Source organism: Vanessa tameamea, chromosome 11, assembly GCF_037043105.1.
Source record: "Vanessa tameamea isolate UH-Manoa-2023 chromosome 11, ilVanTame1 primary haplotype, whole genome shotgun sequence".
Taxonomy (NCBI): Eukaryota; Metazoa; Arthropoda; class Insecta; order Lepidoptera; family Nymphalidae; genus Vanessa; species Vanessa tameamea.
In genome coordinates this window covers 8,525,769-8,542,290 of record NC_087319.1, presented here as the reverse complement: position 1 = coordinate 8,542,290, position 16,522 = coordinate 8,525,769, and the positions used below count along the sequence as shown (strand labels likewise).

Genomic DNA, 16,522 nt, shown 5'->3' with positions numbered 1-16,522 from the left:
TTTTTCGGAATATCAATTAAAATAATACTTCACCATAAATATTAAGAGTTTCTATGTTTTGGTGTGGCTTTGTATTCTCATTAACTTTTATGTCTTCGTTTTACAAAATATAGTTAAACAAAGTTTAAACCAAATCAATTTGACAACATTTATCCAATGAATTTTTGAATAAAATCTAAATGAATTAACTATATTCACTATGTCTACTTAATAACTACATTTTGATACCTCAACCCATAAAAGGTATTTCAATTTCAAAATGGCAATTTACCTGTCAAGTGAATTTTTTTTTTATAAAACATTAGTTATGTAATGCTTTTTAATTGAAAAGTTGTTAAATTTCAATTTTTATTTAAATGTATTTATTTGAATGTATTGTACATTTTCTCAACCTTGTCTAGAAGACTTTTTAGATCTAATAATGAAAAAACAAATTTTGGGCAAACCAGATGTTATATTTGCAGCATGTTATTTACAATACATATATCTATGAGTTGGAGTTGGGTCCACGGCGACGGCCGAAGGTCTGGACAACATTGACGAATCTAGAAATAAAAATTCATTAAGTATATTAAGTAATAAAAATTAAAATAATAAATTATTACTTAGTTAATATGAGGGTGATTATTTCCAAAAGAGATAGATTTTTTCAATATTAAAAAAAAATAATAACTTTAGTATTTTAAATTATGAAACTAACCTTCTGTTGTACTGGATCCTACGTTTGGCACGGCCAGTCTTCTTCTTCTTCTTTTGCTGCTTTTCAACTTTTGGTGTTTGTCCCTTTACCTTACCTAAAAACAAAATGTATTTCTTTTATATCCTAAAAACTTTATTAATGTGTGTTTTTCTCTATTAAAAATTTATAATTAATCAATCGGAGTCAAGAAAAACCACATAAAAGCCATAGAATAAAACATATGCAGAACATTAGGAACAAATCTATATATGAAGCTTAATTTAGTTGTTTTAAAACAAATTTTATACTAGAATTTCAAGTACATTTATACTACATAACTTACCAGCACGAGCGAGGGAACCGTGCACTTTACCACCAAGTAGCGGTACAGTAAGGTCCAATTCTGTTGAAGCTAGCTCAGATACAAGGAGTCCATCTTCAAGAGGTGCTCCACATACTGACAGTGTTAATTCATCATTGCCAATGTCAGAAAGGGCACGAATGCGCTCCTAAAAATAAGAGTACAAAGTGAAAAAAAATATTACTTTAATAAAATAATCCAAAACAATCATACCCTCCTAATTATATATTTGCACTTACTGTAATACTAGAAACAATGATCTATCACAGTATAAAAATACTATATAGCATATCCATTATCACTATATCTGATATGAAATTATTACATTAGTCATATAGTGTAATGGTGTAAATATATATAAACTTTCCTATTTACAACTCTATGTAACTATATAATAGGGACACTTGTAAAGTAATACTGAATCTTATAAGAGCTAATATTCATTACATACTATTATAATACAGCTTGCTACATATTATACAGAATGAGAAATATAATGGATTTGGAATCAATTAAATTTCTGATGTTCAGTTCAATACGACAGTAGATTATTTAAATTTAAGTAAGTAGAATGATTAACGCTGAATAATTTTTATAAAGTAGATACAGAATTATTTTATATCTATTCCAATTATACACGGTACTACTATCATATTCTTAATATCGTATAGGTTATATGAAAGGAACAAAAAAAAATTCGAGCGCCTTAAAAATCGCAGCACTTTAAATTTACCTTAATCTGGCCAATGGATTCTTCTCCATTGACATCGAGAATGTGCGTAGACTGTCCTCTGATGTGCAATTGCATTTTGAGGTATCTGAAAAAACACCATGAACATCTTGTAACGGCGTGGCCACACTGATATTATAAAAGGGACCTAGTTTAAACTTATTAATAGGATTTGCATTTACAAATATGATGTATTATAAATTAATGCTTAATCAAATAAGTATTTAAATAACAAAATCACACATTTTACCGATTATTTTATAAAAAAACACAAATGTACTAACCTATCAGCTAAGTCTGACAATTGAAAGAAACAATCATGGCCGATAGGAAACGGATATCACCGTGAGAGCGAATAGTTGTACTGACAAATTACAGAATATACAGAATTGAATTATTTGATTTTCTTTGGTTTGTTAATTATTGATGTATAATCCTGAGTCCGATTAAAAAGGATAAACTAGTAGTTATTTATGATTAATAATTAGTTTTGTTCCCAGATTTTTTTATATATTTTAAATGATTTTTTTACATATTCAATTTTTAGTAAAGTCTGTGTCAAATGTTTTATATACATTATTTATTTATTAAATTACTTATTATGTCTTGTTATAATAATAAACATTTTTGACAAAATAGACAAACATCCGTTGTTTTAGGCTAAATAATTGCCAGGTTGGCCCGTCGAATACCATTTACCTATTTGAGGAAGTATTAAACTTTTATCTTGCATAAATATATGGCATATTTTCATCAAACTTTGTTATTGAAATTCTTAAAACAAATTTAAGAAGGTCTGAATGCATCGGTGGATATAGGCTTTATTTTACTTTTTATTAACTTCCTGCTATCAAAATATTGGTAAAATATCGGCTGGTTGATTTTCGTAGTAGATTATTTTTTCAATTTTAAAAACTGAAGCAAATGCCGAAAATACATATATATCAATAAAGTCATATGAAAGATATCGTGTTTTAAAAATCCATTTTCAATGAAGAACTAAAAGAAAAACCAAAAAAAGAACTACAAAATGTAAATGAAATAATGAAAGTCAAAACTAATTGAATAACAAATTGTTGAACATGTGTTGAACAGTTATTAAAAGTATTGAATAGTAATAAATATTTTAATTCCTATCGTTATGATCAAATTTACTGATATTTATTCTTCCTTTTTTGATGATATCATTCCAAATTATTTTAATATCTATTCTTATCAAAATTATATTCCCTAAGATTATTATTTTCGTAATAACGATGTAAAATGTGTCAATAGTTACGTTTTGATCTTGGAAAATTCAATTTTTTTTTATAAATGCATATATTTTTGGTCTCCAAAATAGCCTGAAGTTGTGCTTTGTAAGGGTGGCCTGCAGTGTCAATTGCTTAATTTATACTATTTTGTAAGCCACATTTTATATGAAAATAAATAAACTAATGATGATAAACTAAAACTTTTAGTTTCGTATTATTTTTTATTTAGTTGCATTTAAGTCTTCATCTTTGACACTTTATTTATTAAAATTCTTTATTATTTTCTTAGATCGATTCCTTGTTAAAAAATATTAGTTTTCTTAGTTCATTCGTATATCTACTCTAATTGAGTGAAAACTTATACTGTTTCAGAAGCATTTCGTAGCAGTACACTATATTTAAAAGTAACTTATTCAATTTTATATTTAAAATCTTTTTTGTTTTTTTCCTGAACGTATTTTATAGGAATGTTGGTATTACTGTCTTTACACATATAAGCTCGTGATTGGTCCTAAATAAAAGCGGTTGATAGTTGCGGGCCGATGAAATCAGAAATGATCGGGATCACGTTTTGTGAATGAAAATTGAAATCTGTCAAAAAATGATACGTATACTTACTAGTAAAATAATATGTTAAAACACGAAAGCAGGTGTGATATTGCAAATCATCGATCATGTTATCGAAGCTACTCCGACAGTTATTGTACATTCTCGTACATTTGGTAGTGAAGATACTTGTTGCTGTTCAGAATGTATCTCGCCGATTATGTAGTAAAAATTGCAATTTATCCAAGGAGCAGGTGACAAAAAGGGACGTTCTGATGTTATTGGAAAATGTGCCAAAAATGAAAAACAAATTAAAACATTTAGTAGTGTTGGCAGATAGCAATGTTCACACCATCAGTGAGTTAGCTCAGCTGGTCATTTGGAACCTAGTTGTTGGAGTACCCTATGTAAGCTTCTATGATGTAACAGGTGAGTAATAATTTACAATAAAATATTTTATCTCAGGTCTCTTATTATAGTTACAGAGTTACAGATGATGCAACTATGATGAATGTGGTTGCATATATTTATTTACATGTTATTTAATCAATAATAATCTTACTCTTTAAACATAGTTGATTTAAATTTCTATTGTAATATAAATTTTCTTTATACAGGTTCCTTGAAGAAAATGGAAGAAGAGTTATTTTATGAAATAGAGAGAAACAAAAAAGGCATTCCAGGCTGTATCAAATGGTCAAATAAACCAGATTTAAATGGTTATACCAATGGTATACAGGCAAATACAGTTTTCGTAAATATAATTTCATACAGTGATGGAAAACCTAGAATAGCCCAGTGCATTAAACTTATAGCCAAAGGGGACCTGCAATGTGATAGAATGTCCAAAGAGTTTACTGCACAAGAGTTTGGTGAAGCTTTTATGAAATTAAATCCTGCTATCCCAGATCCAGATTTGGTCATATTTACTGGACCATTGTGTTGTACTTTTGGTCTATTGCCTTGGCAAATTAGACTAACTGAATTTATTCAGGTAGATGTGCATCATAATATTAATATAAACTGTTATCTAGGTGCTCTTTATAAATATAATAAATGTGATCAAAGGTTTGGTAAATAATTATTCTAGATGTTAGGTTAAGTTATAGAGAATGTAAATTAAATTGTGATCAACTGTTAGATTCCTGAGATGTAAAATTTTATAAAGAAAATGAACTTTCCGATTTTTAATATTGGTACCTATGTATTGGTCATTTCAGTAATTTATGTCTATTCATTTAATGTTTTTTTCTTTTATTTATATTTTATTTAAACTTGTTTGCAGTTCAACCACTCATGTTAATAATCTATTTATTCAATAATCTAAGAATACTTGTAGATATATTTTTAAAAATGAATACATAAGTTATATGCTTAATCTTTGCATTTCATTATCCTTTATTATTAAATTTGCAATGCTTTTGCACAATTTTATATAGTGTAAGCCTATTCTTAGGAATCTTATCTTATTAACTGGAACTTTAGTGATATATTTAAAAAATCTCATTATAATGAGCAATGTTACAATGTTTTTTCTTATATTCTATAATTTTTTGTTAGTGTGAAAAGTAAAGATAATAAAAAATATACAAAAAATACTTTCAAATAGTAAAATTTATTTGTATTATTACATTCTAATGCAAATAAAATATAATACACAAAAATCTATTTACACCGGAAGCATACTCTTATGGGCCACCAGAACCTGCAAGGAAAGTTAAAAATAATTTATCACAGCCTTATTTCAAATATATGGACAGATTAACTATTTTATTTTAAAGTATACTCTAGAAGATTGCAGGATAATACACAGTAATAAAAAAACCTAATCAAATCTTAATAATAATATTTTCACTGAAAACCGAAGATTAGGAAGTATTTACTATGATGATAAGAATATTTCAATATTGTACGATAATAATAATGGATGTTTTGACGAAAGATACACACAACTTTTTGAAATGTAAGTAAAAAATACCACCTGTGTCTTTTGTAACCTGCTGTTCACCGGCGATGGCGGGAGTAGCTGTCATGGCGGTCGTCCCTAGAGCGTGCATACCTATCGTACTTGTCGTAGTCTCGACCGGACCTATCGTAAGACCTATCCCTCTTCGAACTATCCCTATCGTATGACCTCTTATCCCGCCTACGAGATCTGTCTTCGGAGCGATCTCTACTTTTTCGTCGATCGGAGCGCGATTCGTAACTAGTGGACCGAGAACGCTTGGAGCGTTTTTTTGGCCTGTCTTCGTCCGAATCATCCCTATACTTGTCTTTGTGCGACTTCTCGTAGTCCCTACTCCTAGACTTATGTTTATCGTAGTGATCGTCTCTCTTCTTTGATTTTGTTCTTTCGGTTTTTTCTTGTTCGCTGTGATGCTTGGATTTTGGGTAGCACTTCTCACTCGATTTGGTTGATTTATCTTTTTTATGTTTTTTAGATTTCTTATGGGATTCACTAGAACTGGTACTTCTACGTTTACGTTTTTTGGTCCGGTTATTCTCAATTCTAGCTTCGGGTTCACTTTCCGATGATGACTTATTAGAACTAGCTGAATCGTCATCAGAATCACTAGAACTAGAGTTTGTCCCATCTTTACTTGCTTTATTCGATTTTTGTGGGCTTGGCGTATTTTCATATTTATTAGACTTCTTTGGTTTTTCTTCTTGGATTGTATCTAATTTTCTAGTATCGACTTTATCAGAGGTTTTATTATTTATTCTCTTATCTTTAGAAGGCCGACGTTCAATTTTTTTCTCGGGCGTTTCACTGTCTATGGGCGGTGGTGTCGCAGATGATCCTAAACAAAACATTTTTTTTTAAATTTATAAGGTATGAAGATAGAATTTTATAATAATAACCTCAATTAAAACTGTAATTATAATTAATTTTAAAAATAAATTATAATGTAGATAATTATTTAAATATCTTTAAGAAATTAATTAATATGAGTATTTGAATAGTAAAATTGAAAGTGTAAATTTTTATCTCTAAAATGTATAGGCGAAAAAACTCAGTTTTACAAAAAAGCTATAATAAAAATTTAAATACCGGTCCGTTATTCGACTCAAACTTTGGACACGTTATAAGTAGTCGATATAAGCGCAACTTTAAATATTATTAGCAAAATATATTTCACATTTGATACGGGTGATTGACCCACACTTTTATAGTCTATAAATATCATATTTGCTTCCCAAATGTTTTTAAACTCACGTGATCGTCTTGGTCTCTCCGGTGTAGTATTGGACGGCGTGGTGGTTCCTTCGCCTCCGGTCTCCTTTAATTCGGCACGACGCACCTCGGCTTCTATTTCCCGCGATGTTCGCTCAAAGTCCTGACGTTTGCGCCTTATGATTTCCTAGTATGATTTTATTGCGTTTAGTTATTGTTTACTACGTTTAGTTAGTTGAATATTAAAATAATAATTTTGTGTCGCTCCAATTAGTATGACATCAGCACATATAAGCAATAAATATAAGTTGGTTTAATCGAATACCATATATGATTTTAGTGTAGTTAGTTAACGAACGATGTCAATGATTTTAATATACCGTATTTTAATTTAAAGAAAAGTGAAAATAGTAATTTTTTTCTTTAAATTAAGGTAAGATGAGAACTATTGACTCCGTTTCCTGTTAACATTTATTTTGTCTTATTGGATCAGCGCGATTAGATGGCTTCCCCATATTTGATAATAATACTTATTTAAAAGTAAAAAGCATTGATTGTATCTATTGTAACAAATAACAATTCTTAAGCAAGAGTTACCTTAATGGTAACAATGTCAAAGTATTTTTTACGAAGATTCGAAAAAGCATTTTAAGATTCGAAGCTTTGCAGCATTGCAAATTGTAATTTATATTGATTCTAATTAATTAGAATTGTTTTGTTATTTTCATATTATTACTTGTCTCTATCCAAATAACGTTACAGATATTGAAATTATTTTTACACTACACAAAAAAACTGTTTTTTGGATATCAGCTCCATCTTACAAGCGCCCGGGCGCAAGTAGAGATACAACGATCTGCCAACTCCCTCCAAAAAAAAAATTTAATAGGCCTCCTGGATCGCCGAGACTTTGATGGTAAAAATAAAGTTAATAATCAAGAATCGCATGAAATATGTAAACTAAGATTTGAAGTAAGTTTATTTTTACTCCTTCTTCGATTGGAATTGGCTATACATAATTTCGTCGTCGTTATTTTTGTTAGAATTACGTTTGCTCGTAATCATATTTCATTAATTTAATAAATGTTACTGAATATTGACCCAGCTAAAACTTACTACATACATAAACAGAAATGAGTAAACTAAAAATCATTGCAAGATGATTATGACTAATTGCAAATTAAGTGGATAAAGTCCCCGGTGCGGCTTTTCATTGACAAAAAAATTTATGCTACTCAGAAGTACCTATAGAAATGATAGATTGGTATATTGCTTCTAGCACCTTCTTGCCTTAGTGTTACGGTAGCTGTTTAAAGTATTAAAGTTCAATGGCATGGAAACCTTTCTCAGTTAATTATTCTGATTTAGTCTTCAAAATTGTGTTTAGGTACAAATAATTTGTATACTTAGACTTAATATACAAGTTATACTCAGTACAAGAAAAACTAGTAATGGAATGATATCTTTAAACAATAATATTAGACAAAAGTATTACATTAATTTCATTTTATTTTCTTAATTAACTTCTGTAAAAATTGCATTTTTATTTCATACATATCTGTCATTTGTTCTGTGCATATTGAACCAATTGTGATGATTCTTACTTTAGTTAACGGAATATGAGTGCAGCGCCATTTCACACAATGAATATTCCTTCACCTTTAGTTGTGGGTGGTATTGCGCAATTTTTAAGATGCTGTTACCCAAAGCAAGACAAGGCTGTTTAGGTTTTTGTTGAATTGATTGGTACAATAATATCTAGTAACCGAATAATATATTGCTAAATGAAAACTAAAATGTTTCTAATTAGGCAAATACATTTAGTTACAGCGAAACGGGAATTACCTGAACCAAAATATGTTATATCAACGTGTTTTTTTTTAATCTAGCAAGCACCTCTTTTTTATTTACTCTTATGGCAACCCTTTTTTTTTTAAACTGAATCAAACAAAAAAATAAAAATATTTCTTTGAAAACCGTTAAGTAAACTTTTTCGGTTTCGTTTGGTCAATGGCATATCAATTTAGAAATCACTAGAATATCACATTAGAAGAAAACCGATCCAACAAAAAAACAATTAAAATCTCATGCAGTTTTTATACTAAATCGCTCTCCTCCCCAAATTTGAATAGACAAGCGACATCGTTGAAGCGGGAATGTGTCCGTGACGTACCTGCAGCTGCATGTCGGAGGTGTCGTGGTGCTCTTCGTCGGCGCTGTCGTCGCTGCTCTCGTACGCGCCGAGCCCTGCGACACCCACACCGATAACACACGGGCACACACACCGTGGATACGATTTTAGTCTTTATTTAAACCGCTAAATTTATTTATATTTTAAATGAAGACATTTTTTCTCAATTCTTATAGTCAATAGTAACTGTTGCGTAAATTAATATAGTACAATATTGATGAGAGATCTACTTATATTTCTTATAATCTATGGCGACAATTTAGGAATCGGTATTAGAGTAAAACATCTATTAATATTAAACAAGTTTAACATAATTATGGTTTTGGTTGACATAAAAATGCTTGGCGTATAACAATACCATAACGTAATCTAAGTTCAAGGATTCGTCCTGCATGTATTATTTATACAATTATTCAAGTGATCGATTAAGTCATTAAAATTAATAACTATTTACAATAATAATTTTAGACAATTAATCTTTTAATTTAAACCTATTTTTTTACTAATTTTATTATAAATTAAATCTTACCTATCGTTTCCCATTAATGTAGTTAATAACCAATAGTGAATACTAAATAATAAAGATGACGAAATGCTGAAAAAAATCATATTAAATGTATGTGGTGTTTTTTAAATGGTAACACTGATTATTATACACATAGTAATACCACCATATACATTTTTGCAATAACACGTAAAAATCATTATAAAATCGGTCTTTAGATCCACTCTTATTGCTGTCTTATTGCAATATGTTCTATGTCAGTGTTATATACGGAATTGCTGTTTTAGTGGACTAATATGTATCCAAGTAAATAAAATTGTGTCTAAAAATTGTGAGAACTAAAGTAATAACTATATCATATTTATTTTCTTATCTAGTTTATTGTGAGAGCAAATGTTGTATCAATGTTCTTATCATTAATTTTGGTACATACACATGATTTGTTTATCACTTTTATTTATTGTTATCATTTTGTTGTGTAGTCTGATGTACTGTAAGTAGTTATACATTGTGATAACTCTATATGAACAACTTTCTATTTCTATATATGGGCTTTGTATTCAAGTACTAAATTTAAGCTGGGTGTGTATGTGTGCGTGCGCGTGACATAGAACACCCGCAAGAGCGAGAGGGACAGCGAGAGGGAGCGAGAGCGAAAGGGACACTCACCGAGCCCGCTGGCGATGGACGCCAGCGCCTTGGACTTGCTTGCCTTCATAGCGTTGAGGCGCGAAGCTTTTACCATATAAATAAAACCAACATTAATAACACACTACATGTATTCGATCAACGGGCGACATCTGAAATTAAACTTCATTAGCTATTATAATACACGATCCACATCACGGTCCGGTTCGCGACACTTATGACAATGGGCACACTATACTACATCGCGGACAGAGTCAGGCGAACGTTTCTTGTATAGCAAAGTCTTGGCGCTCGGGGCGTTTGGTATAAGCCTATATGAGTGGAAATACCTTGAGCGGCGGTATACCGCGCCAGTTCTTCCTGGCTCACCGTATGTATCTCCTGGTCGGTCACTTCCAGCAGAATTTCTGTTAGCGATCGACGTACGGCTAACATCTGTTGACGATGCATATCATTTTACTAAAAAGGTTTAATTTATATTATTTTTATATTGACTTGACCCAGCAATTAGAGTAATGAATACATATTTTATATGGTTTCGAATATTCATTCAGTCAGAATGGTAATAATTTATAAATAATTACGATTCTTTTTGTAAACATATTCAATATATTGTTGCAACTTTCTCAAGGTGACATGTCTTAAGATTTTTTTAAATACGAACGATTAGAAGTGTGTTTACTATAAATAAATGATTGGAATTAATACATATTATAGATGTGTTCCCGGATGTGAAGTGTAAGTGTTTTGCAGATAATTTAACATGAAGGCGCGCGCCTTACTGAGTGAACAAATCCAATATGATAGTGTTTTGTTAACTACTTCTATTGTAATAATATTTATAAAACCCATAAAGACCTTGAGGAACAAAATGATTAGTGTCTTATTTGAAAAATGTTACATTGCGTATATTTGTGTTTTACCCAGCGGCAGCCGCAGCGCGCTCCCCTCCGACTCCGACTCCTAAGGCGAGGCGGTACAAGCGAGTAGAGCAGATGGCTCACCAGCTCCTGCAGTAGCTCGTCGCGCATCTTGCGGCCCAGCGTGCCGCGGGGCGTTCCCCTCCGACTCCGACTCCGACTCCTGAGGCGAGGCGGTACAAGCGAGTAGAGCAGATGGCTCACCAGCTCCTGCAGTAGCTCGTCGCGCATCTTGCGGCCCAACGCGCCGCGGGGCGCTCCCCTCCGACTCCGACTCCGACTCCTAAGGCGAGGCGGTACAAGCGAGTAGAGCAGATGGCTCACCAGCTCCTGCAGTAGCTCGTCGCGCATCTTGCGGCCCAGCGTGCCGCGGGGCGTTCCCCTCCGACTCCGACTCCGACTCCTGAGGCGAGGCGGTACAAGCGAGTAGAGCAGATGGCTCACCAGCTCCTGCAGTAGCTCGTCGCGCATCTTGCGGCCCAACGCGCCGCGGGGCGCTCCCCTCCGACTCCGACTCCGACTCCTAAGGCGAGGCGGTACAAGCGAGTAGAACAGATGACTCACCAGCTCCTGCAGCAGCTCGTCGCGCGTCTTGCGGCCCAGCGGCGACGCGGCGCGCTCGCTCTCCGATGGCGACCCCTCCGACTCCGAATCCTATGAAGACAACAGAACGATTAATCGATGTTGATGTATATTCAAATATTAACTTAAATTAACTATTATATAATTTTAAATTATTATAACATTATCGTGTTTTCCGATTTTTAAAGATATATATTTATATATATATATTTTGTTATTGCTTTTGAAATATAAACTTTTTTGAGACAGCATAATTGGTATGTGTAAATGTTATATTTGTTATGAAAAGCTTTTCCGTTAATCCAGTACAGTATCATCTGAGCTAATTGTGAAGTATTTGTGGACATTTTATTCATATACATGTGTGAGTCATTTTTTTATAAATTGTAGATCTTACGAATTTGCTCTTAGCTGGTAGAACAGGTTGACCTCCGGCCTCTGATTTTATTCTTTCTAATTCTTCTTCTTCCAACCTCTTCTTCTCAATTTCTGCTTCTTCTTGAGCCTTCTTTTCTTGTTCACGCTCTATTGCCTTCTGCTTTTCGCGTTCCATTTTCTCTAAACCTTAATTCAATCAAATAGTTATTAACGAATTTAATCACTTATATAAATTAAATCATTTAAAAAAAAAAAGTCTTTTAGAATAACCAAGAAGTTTAATCATTTTAAAGTATCAGTGGTTAGAATAAAGATATTATGAATCTGTATAAATAATGTGTACCTTCTCTTATCCATGCAGGGAGCTGCCGCCTTTTAGCAGCATCAATGGTGGATGCAACAGCAGGTGTCGGCATAATTATCGGTTCAATGACTGGTGTTATTAAAGGAGGTTTATCCCTGAAAAATATAATAGTATAAAAATTATAGCATCAAAAGTAGAGTTTCTCAACAAAGGCTTATATGTGATTTTTCGATTGGAGCAAGTGGTAGGTAGAAGCCTTAACATGTTTTTTTGTTAGTGTAGTTAATACAATTACCAATGATGTATTTTTGTTTACAAAAATTTCTTGGACTATGTGAACTGTAAGAGAAAATATTCTCAGATGTGTAATATACATTGTTGTGTAAAATAAAAATGAAATCAATTTTGAGATATAAACTTATTTAAACATTTAATTAATTGCTTTTTTTTATTTGTACATTGTTTAATTGTTTATAATTATATTTTTATGCTGGCACAAGGTATACCAGTTATTTAAATTATAATAATAAACAAATGTTTTTACCTATGCGATCTATTTCTAGGAGTTTTATTATCTCTATTTTTGCTTTTGGATCTTCTATCTCGACTTCTACTCTCACTTCTATTATTGGATGAGTTTTCTGATTGCGGTGCTGTCCAGTATCCATGTTGAAAGGTAGGAGTGGTTACTGTACCCGTAGTATATCTGAAAAATATTGTAAGATAGAAAAAAGTTACTAATGTGAATTATAGTTTAAGTTACCTCATAGGAGTGTTTTTAAAATATTGGGTATTTAATTTGGTAAATTTATCGAATCACAGCTGCACCTCGAAAGTACTCCAAATTTTTTTTATCATTATGCAATTTCATTCGTTCATATTCAGTAGTATATAGCATCCTAAGTAATATTAAGGAGGCGCATGGCTGTGGACCCCTTAAACAAATTATAAAAGTGATAATTAGGTTATATTAGGTTTCTCGAATCACTGCTCCACCTCCTAAGTGTTCCTAATTTTACCATTTTTACCCTCTCAGTCACTTCGGTGAGCCCCACGAGATCGCTTTCGCATTCTACCGTGACGATGACTTTATACTTGATAAGTGGTCACCACCACCCATAGACAATGGTGCTGTAAGAAATATTAAGCATTCCTTACACTGCCAATGCGTCAACAACCTTGGGTACTAAGGTGTTATGTCCCTTGTGCCTGTAGTTACACTGGTTCACTCACCGTTCGAACCGAAACACAATAATACCGAGTACTGGTGTTTGGCAGTAGAATATCTGATGAGCGGTTGGTACCTCCCAAACAGACTTGCACAAAGTCCTACTAACTACAACATATCTAAAAATCATGCCTTCAAACTCAAGTCTCAAGTCATGAATGATTTATCTGCTTCAGATATACATCTTGTTTCCTTTTACATATAGGAAATACTTTTCTATGTTTTTATTTACACAGTACATTTATAGTACATCTGTATATATAATGAAACATAGTCAAGGTTAAATTTTATAAAATAAATAGATTATTGGTTTAAACATAATATTAAAAATTACTGTTACTTTGACTTGAACTTGTTGTATTCGTACATTGTTATTTTGGTTTTACAAAGAATTTAAATAGAGAAAAAGCAATGACGTCAAGAAAAAGAGGTGTGTAAAATGTATTAGTACAGGATGAACAAACATGCCAGTCCAACTCTAAAGTGATGTTAGATTTAACTTATAACTAAATTATAAAAGTTCATAATAAGAACCTTCTTAAATTAATGTTTTGATTTACATGATTCTTATATAGATACCAGAAGATTTAGATTTGTTGGCAGAGAGTCAATATTCAATTTAATTATGGCTCAGTCCAATATTCTTACTAATATTTGGCTTCAATTATGAATCATTGATATACTAATTGATGTATGTTTTTGCAACAGAACAGAAAAATCCAATGGTTTGATTCACTTAACTTCATCTTAAAATAATAAATGATTTGTAATGTCAGTTTTATGCTAAAAAATAAGATACCAGCAATAACTATGGTCTATCTTAATAATCTAATATATCTTTGCCATTTATTAGTTAGTGGAAGGCAGATTTAAAAAAAATCTAACAATTGTTTTTAATATGATTAATCTGTAATATGAGGAAGTTATTGAGTTTCTTCCAAGTTTCGTATTATTACTCAATATTCCACAATTAAGTAAGTTTCGTAGTGATTGTAGCATGTACAAGAAGCTAAAGTGCTAGGGTACACAGAAAATATAAAAAGAAAATACACATATTGTGTATATTGTATGGGCAGCCATTTTCAATGTTCTTCGATTTGAGATCCTCCAATATTTTTTTTTTAAGTCAAGTGATTCAAACCACATGCATCACAGTTTTAAAATAATAATAATAAAATGTATTCAAATATGCCACAACAAAAGGATATTGTTTGAAATAAAAGCTTCATGATGAAGCAGTACAATAAAACTTTGCATTGTAGTATAGTAGCATGACTGGTGCCCCTGCAAGTGTTACTTTTGTGAAAGAAATAATTATTTACATTATAAAATTGTACTTATTTTTTAAATAATTGTGCATATAAATAATTAGGTTTTCTTTTACGAGCACATGATTTAAATAGGAAATCAGTAGAGAATGGAAAAAGTAAATGCTTCTATGAAATACATGCAGTTTCTGCTTCATGACAGTCACCTTGTTATAAATTATTAAAGCATATTAAAACAGTTTCTTACCCAGGTGTAGAACTTGTTGTGTCAGAGTATCCATCAATCATTGGTGGAATAGCCATTGATGGATCAGATGTCATCTTAGGGTCAACTGGCCCCGAACCTGACCAACCCCAACCTATGATAATATAATTAATATATTGTGTACATATATTTTTATTTGTACTGTTCAAGTTAAAAAGTGGACATTTTTTTTTACATATTTGGATTTGACACGCTTATTGCTATTTTACAAAGATACCAATATTATACCAAAGATTTTAAGACAAGTTTTAACTAATTGTAAAATAATTGTTTCAAGTTCTTATTATATTATACTATTCCTATTAAAATTAACTTATTGTGTTGGTGAGACAACCAATCAATTTAAAGGTTATGAAAGCCTCTTAGTGACTTACCCCATTGATTCCAAGAACTTCCCCATGAATTAGAGGAAGCATTCCAATCAGAGCCTGGTGTCACAGGTGCTTCACAATTGGTGTCTGGATTTTCGACTTCCATAGGTGCTTCACCCTCTTCTGCGTCGGCCTTTGGTTGTGGTGCTCCTACAATGGCTGCAGCCTCCTTCATAGCAATCCATTGTTGAGCTAAAGCTGCCCAGTCTACTTGGCTTGAATCTATATTTTGATAAGCAGTTGGATTCAAAGCCCACTGAGTGGGATATGCTGAATTTGCGGCATCTTTTCCAGAGAACATTTTGACTACAATGTGTAACTAGTTAATAGAACTTGATTATCTTTATGCTTACAACTAATTGACGATTTTATTAGATTTAACATTTACTTAAATATGTTTTACAAGATAAATACAGAAAAAAATGTGTACATAATTAAAATATGGAAATTTTAACCACACTCTACTGTAACTCACAGAGCTTTTTATTTTATAAAGCATAGATTAAATAGTAAAAACAATATAGTTACTTCATCGAAACGATACAGATAATAATCATACGTAGATAGAAAAATATAAACAAATTACGATTCTTCAGTAAGTTTTTAGGTAAATCGCAGACAAAAATACATAATATTAATTACATCTAGAGAGGTACTTACTAATAAAAAGTAAATATGCGTTTATCAAAAATCCCGAATATTTTTATTTTTAAATCGACAGTTTTCTACTAATATATATAGATGGCTGTATAATAGTTATTTTAGCAGCTACTTTAACTACTCGTCAATAGATGGCGCGTTGAGCTAAAACAAACATTATTTAATAGTACTAGTAGTAATCTATTTTTCCTCACTAATCGTTACCGGAAAACTTAAAATTGTCATGTTGGTTAAATTCTAGTATTTCTTCTTCGTTAAAAATTAAAATCAATTAGCAGCACTAAAAATAAATGTGCTAAGTGATCCACTTAATCCGTGGTTATTTGCTCATTTTTTCTAAGTTTCCTATCAAAAGTTTTATTTTATTTCCATCAGAATATTAAGTACATCACGAAGTGAGCCTTCTTATTTGATACATGCAACTCCTCTGTCGATTAATAATTGAGTTTGGGACGAGA

General features: G+C 31.6%; 3 protein-coding genes across 4 annotated transcripts; 1 reads left to right on the top strand and 2 right to left on the bottom strand.

Annotated features, from left to right (window-relative positions):
- Nucleotides 1–434: 434 nt before the first annotated feature.
- Nucleotides 435–2,115, bottom strand: LOC113402573 (ubiquitin-like FUBI-ribosomal protein eS30 fusion protein). The gene is made up of 5 exons (XM_026642862.2): nucleotides 2,055–2,115; nucleotides 1,774–1,858; nucleotides 1,023–1,188; nucleotides 701–794; nucleotides 435–545 (listed from the first exon to the last, which is right to left on the bottom strand). The coding sequence occupies exons 2-5, from the start codon at nucleotides 1,846–1,848 to the stop codon at nucleotides 488–490; spliced, it is 393 nt and encodes a 130-aa protein (XP_026498647.1). The 5' UTR covers nucleotides 1,849–1,858; nucleotides 2,055–2,115; the 3' UTR covers nucleotides 435–487.
- Nucleotides 2,116–3,528: 1,413 nt separating this feature from the next.
- Nucleotides 3,529–4,947, top strand: LOC113402571 (dehydrodolichyl diphosphate synthase complex subunit Nus1). The gene is made up of 2 exons (XM_026642861.2): nucleotides 3,529–3,998; nucleotides 4,187–4,947. Exons 1-2 carry the CDS (start codon nucleotides 3,698–3,700, stop codon nucleotides 4,648–4,650), a joined length of 765 nt encoding a protein of 254 aa, XP_026498646.1. The 5' UTR covers nucleotides 3,529–3,697; the 3' UTR covers nucleotides 4,651–4,947.
- Nucleotides 4,948–5,165: 218 nt separating this feature from the next.
- Nucleotides 5,166–15,912, bottom strand: LOC113402568 (arginine/serine-rich protein PNISR). 2 transcript variants are annotated; one of them, XM_026642858.2, is made up of 12 exons: nucleotides 15,408–15,912; nucleotides 15,016–15,127; nucleotides 12,817–12,978; nucleotides 12,312–12,427; nucleotides 11,988–12,154; nucleotides 11,573–11,662; nucleotides 10,418–10,523; nucleotides 10,110–10,175; nucleotides 8,918–8,991; nucleotides 6,787–6,931; nucleotides 5,551–6,370; nucleotides 5,166–5,274 (listed from the first exon to the last, which is right to left on the bottom strand). In XM_026642858.2, exons 1-11 carry the CDS (start codon nucleotides 15,703–15,705, stop codon nucleotides 5,574–5,576), a joined length of 2,133 nt encoding a protein of 710 aa, XP_026498643.2. In that variant the 5' UTR covers nucleotides 15,706–15,912; the 3' UTR covers nucleotides 5,166–5,274; nucleotides 5,551–5,573. The 2 variants fall into 2 exon arrangements, with proteins under 2 accessions (XP_026498643.2, XP_026498642.2); XM_026642857.2 differs by having other exon boundaries at nucleotides 5,166–6,370.
- Between the last annotated feature and the right edge of the window lie 610 nt (nucleotides 15,913–16,522).

Bases quoted from the DNA above. Each gene is read 5' to 3' on its own strand.
- LOC113402573 (XM_026642862.2), bottom strand. From the start codon at position 1,848: ATGCAATTGCACATCAGAGGACAGTCTACGCACATTCTCGATGTCAAT. The intron at 1,189-1,773 runs GTAAATTTAAAG...TCTTATTTTTAG, and splicing joins AATCCATTGGCCAGATTAAG to GAGCGCATTCGTGCCCTTTC. The intron at 795-1,022 runs GTAAGTTATGTA...TTTTGTTTTTAG, and splicing joins CGGTTCCCTCGCTCGTGCTG to GTAAGGTAAAGGGACAAACA.
- LOC113402571 (XM_026642861.2), top strand. From the start codon at position 3,698: ATGTTATCGAAGCTACTCCGACAGTTATTGTACATTCTCGTACATTTG. The intron at 3,999-4,186 runs GTGAGTAATAAT...TTCTTTATACAG, and splicing joins AAGCTTCTATGATGTAACAG to GTTCCTTGAAGAAAATGGAA.
- LOC113402568 (XM_026642857.2), bottom strand. From the start codon at position 15,705: ATGTTCTCTGGAAAAGATGCCGCAAATTCAGCATATCCCACTCAGTGG. The intron at 15,128-15,407 runs GTAAGTCACTAA...ATATTATCATAG, and splicing joins AAGTTCTTGGAATCAATGGG to GTTGGGGTTGGTCAGGTTCG. The intron at 11,663-11,987 runs GTAAGATCTACA...TTGTCTTCATAG, and splicing joins TACCAGCTAAGAGCAAATTC to GATTCGGAGTCGGAGGGGTC.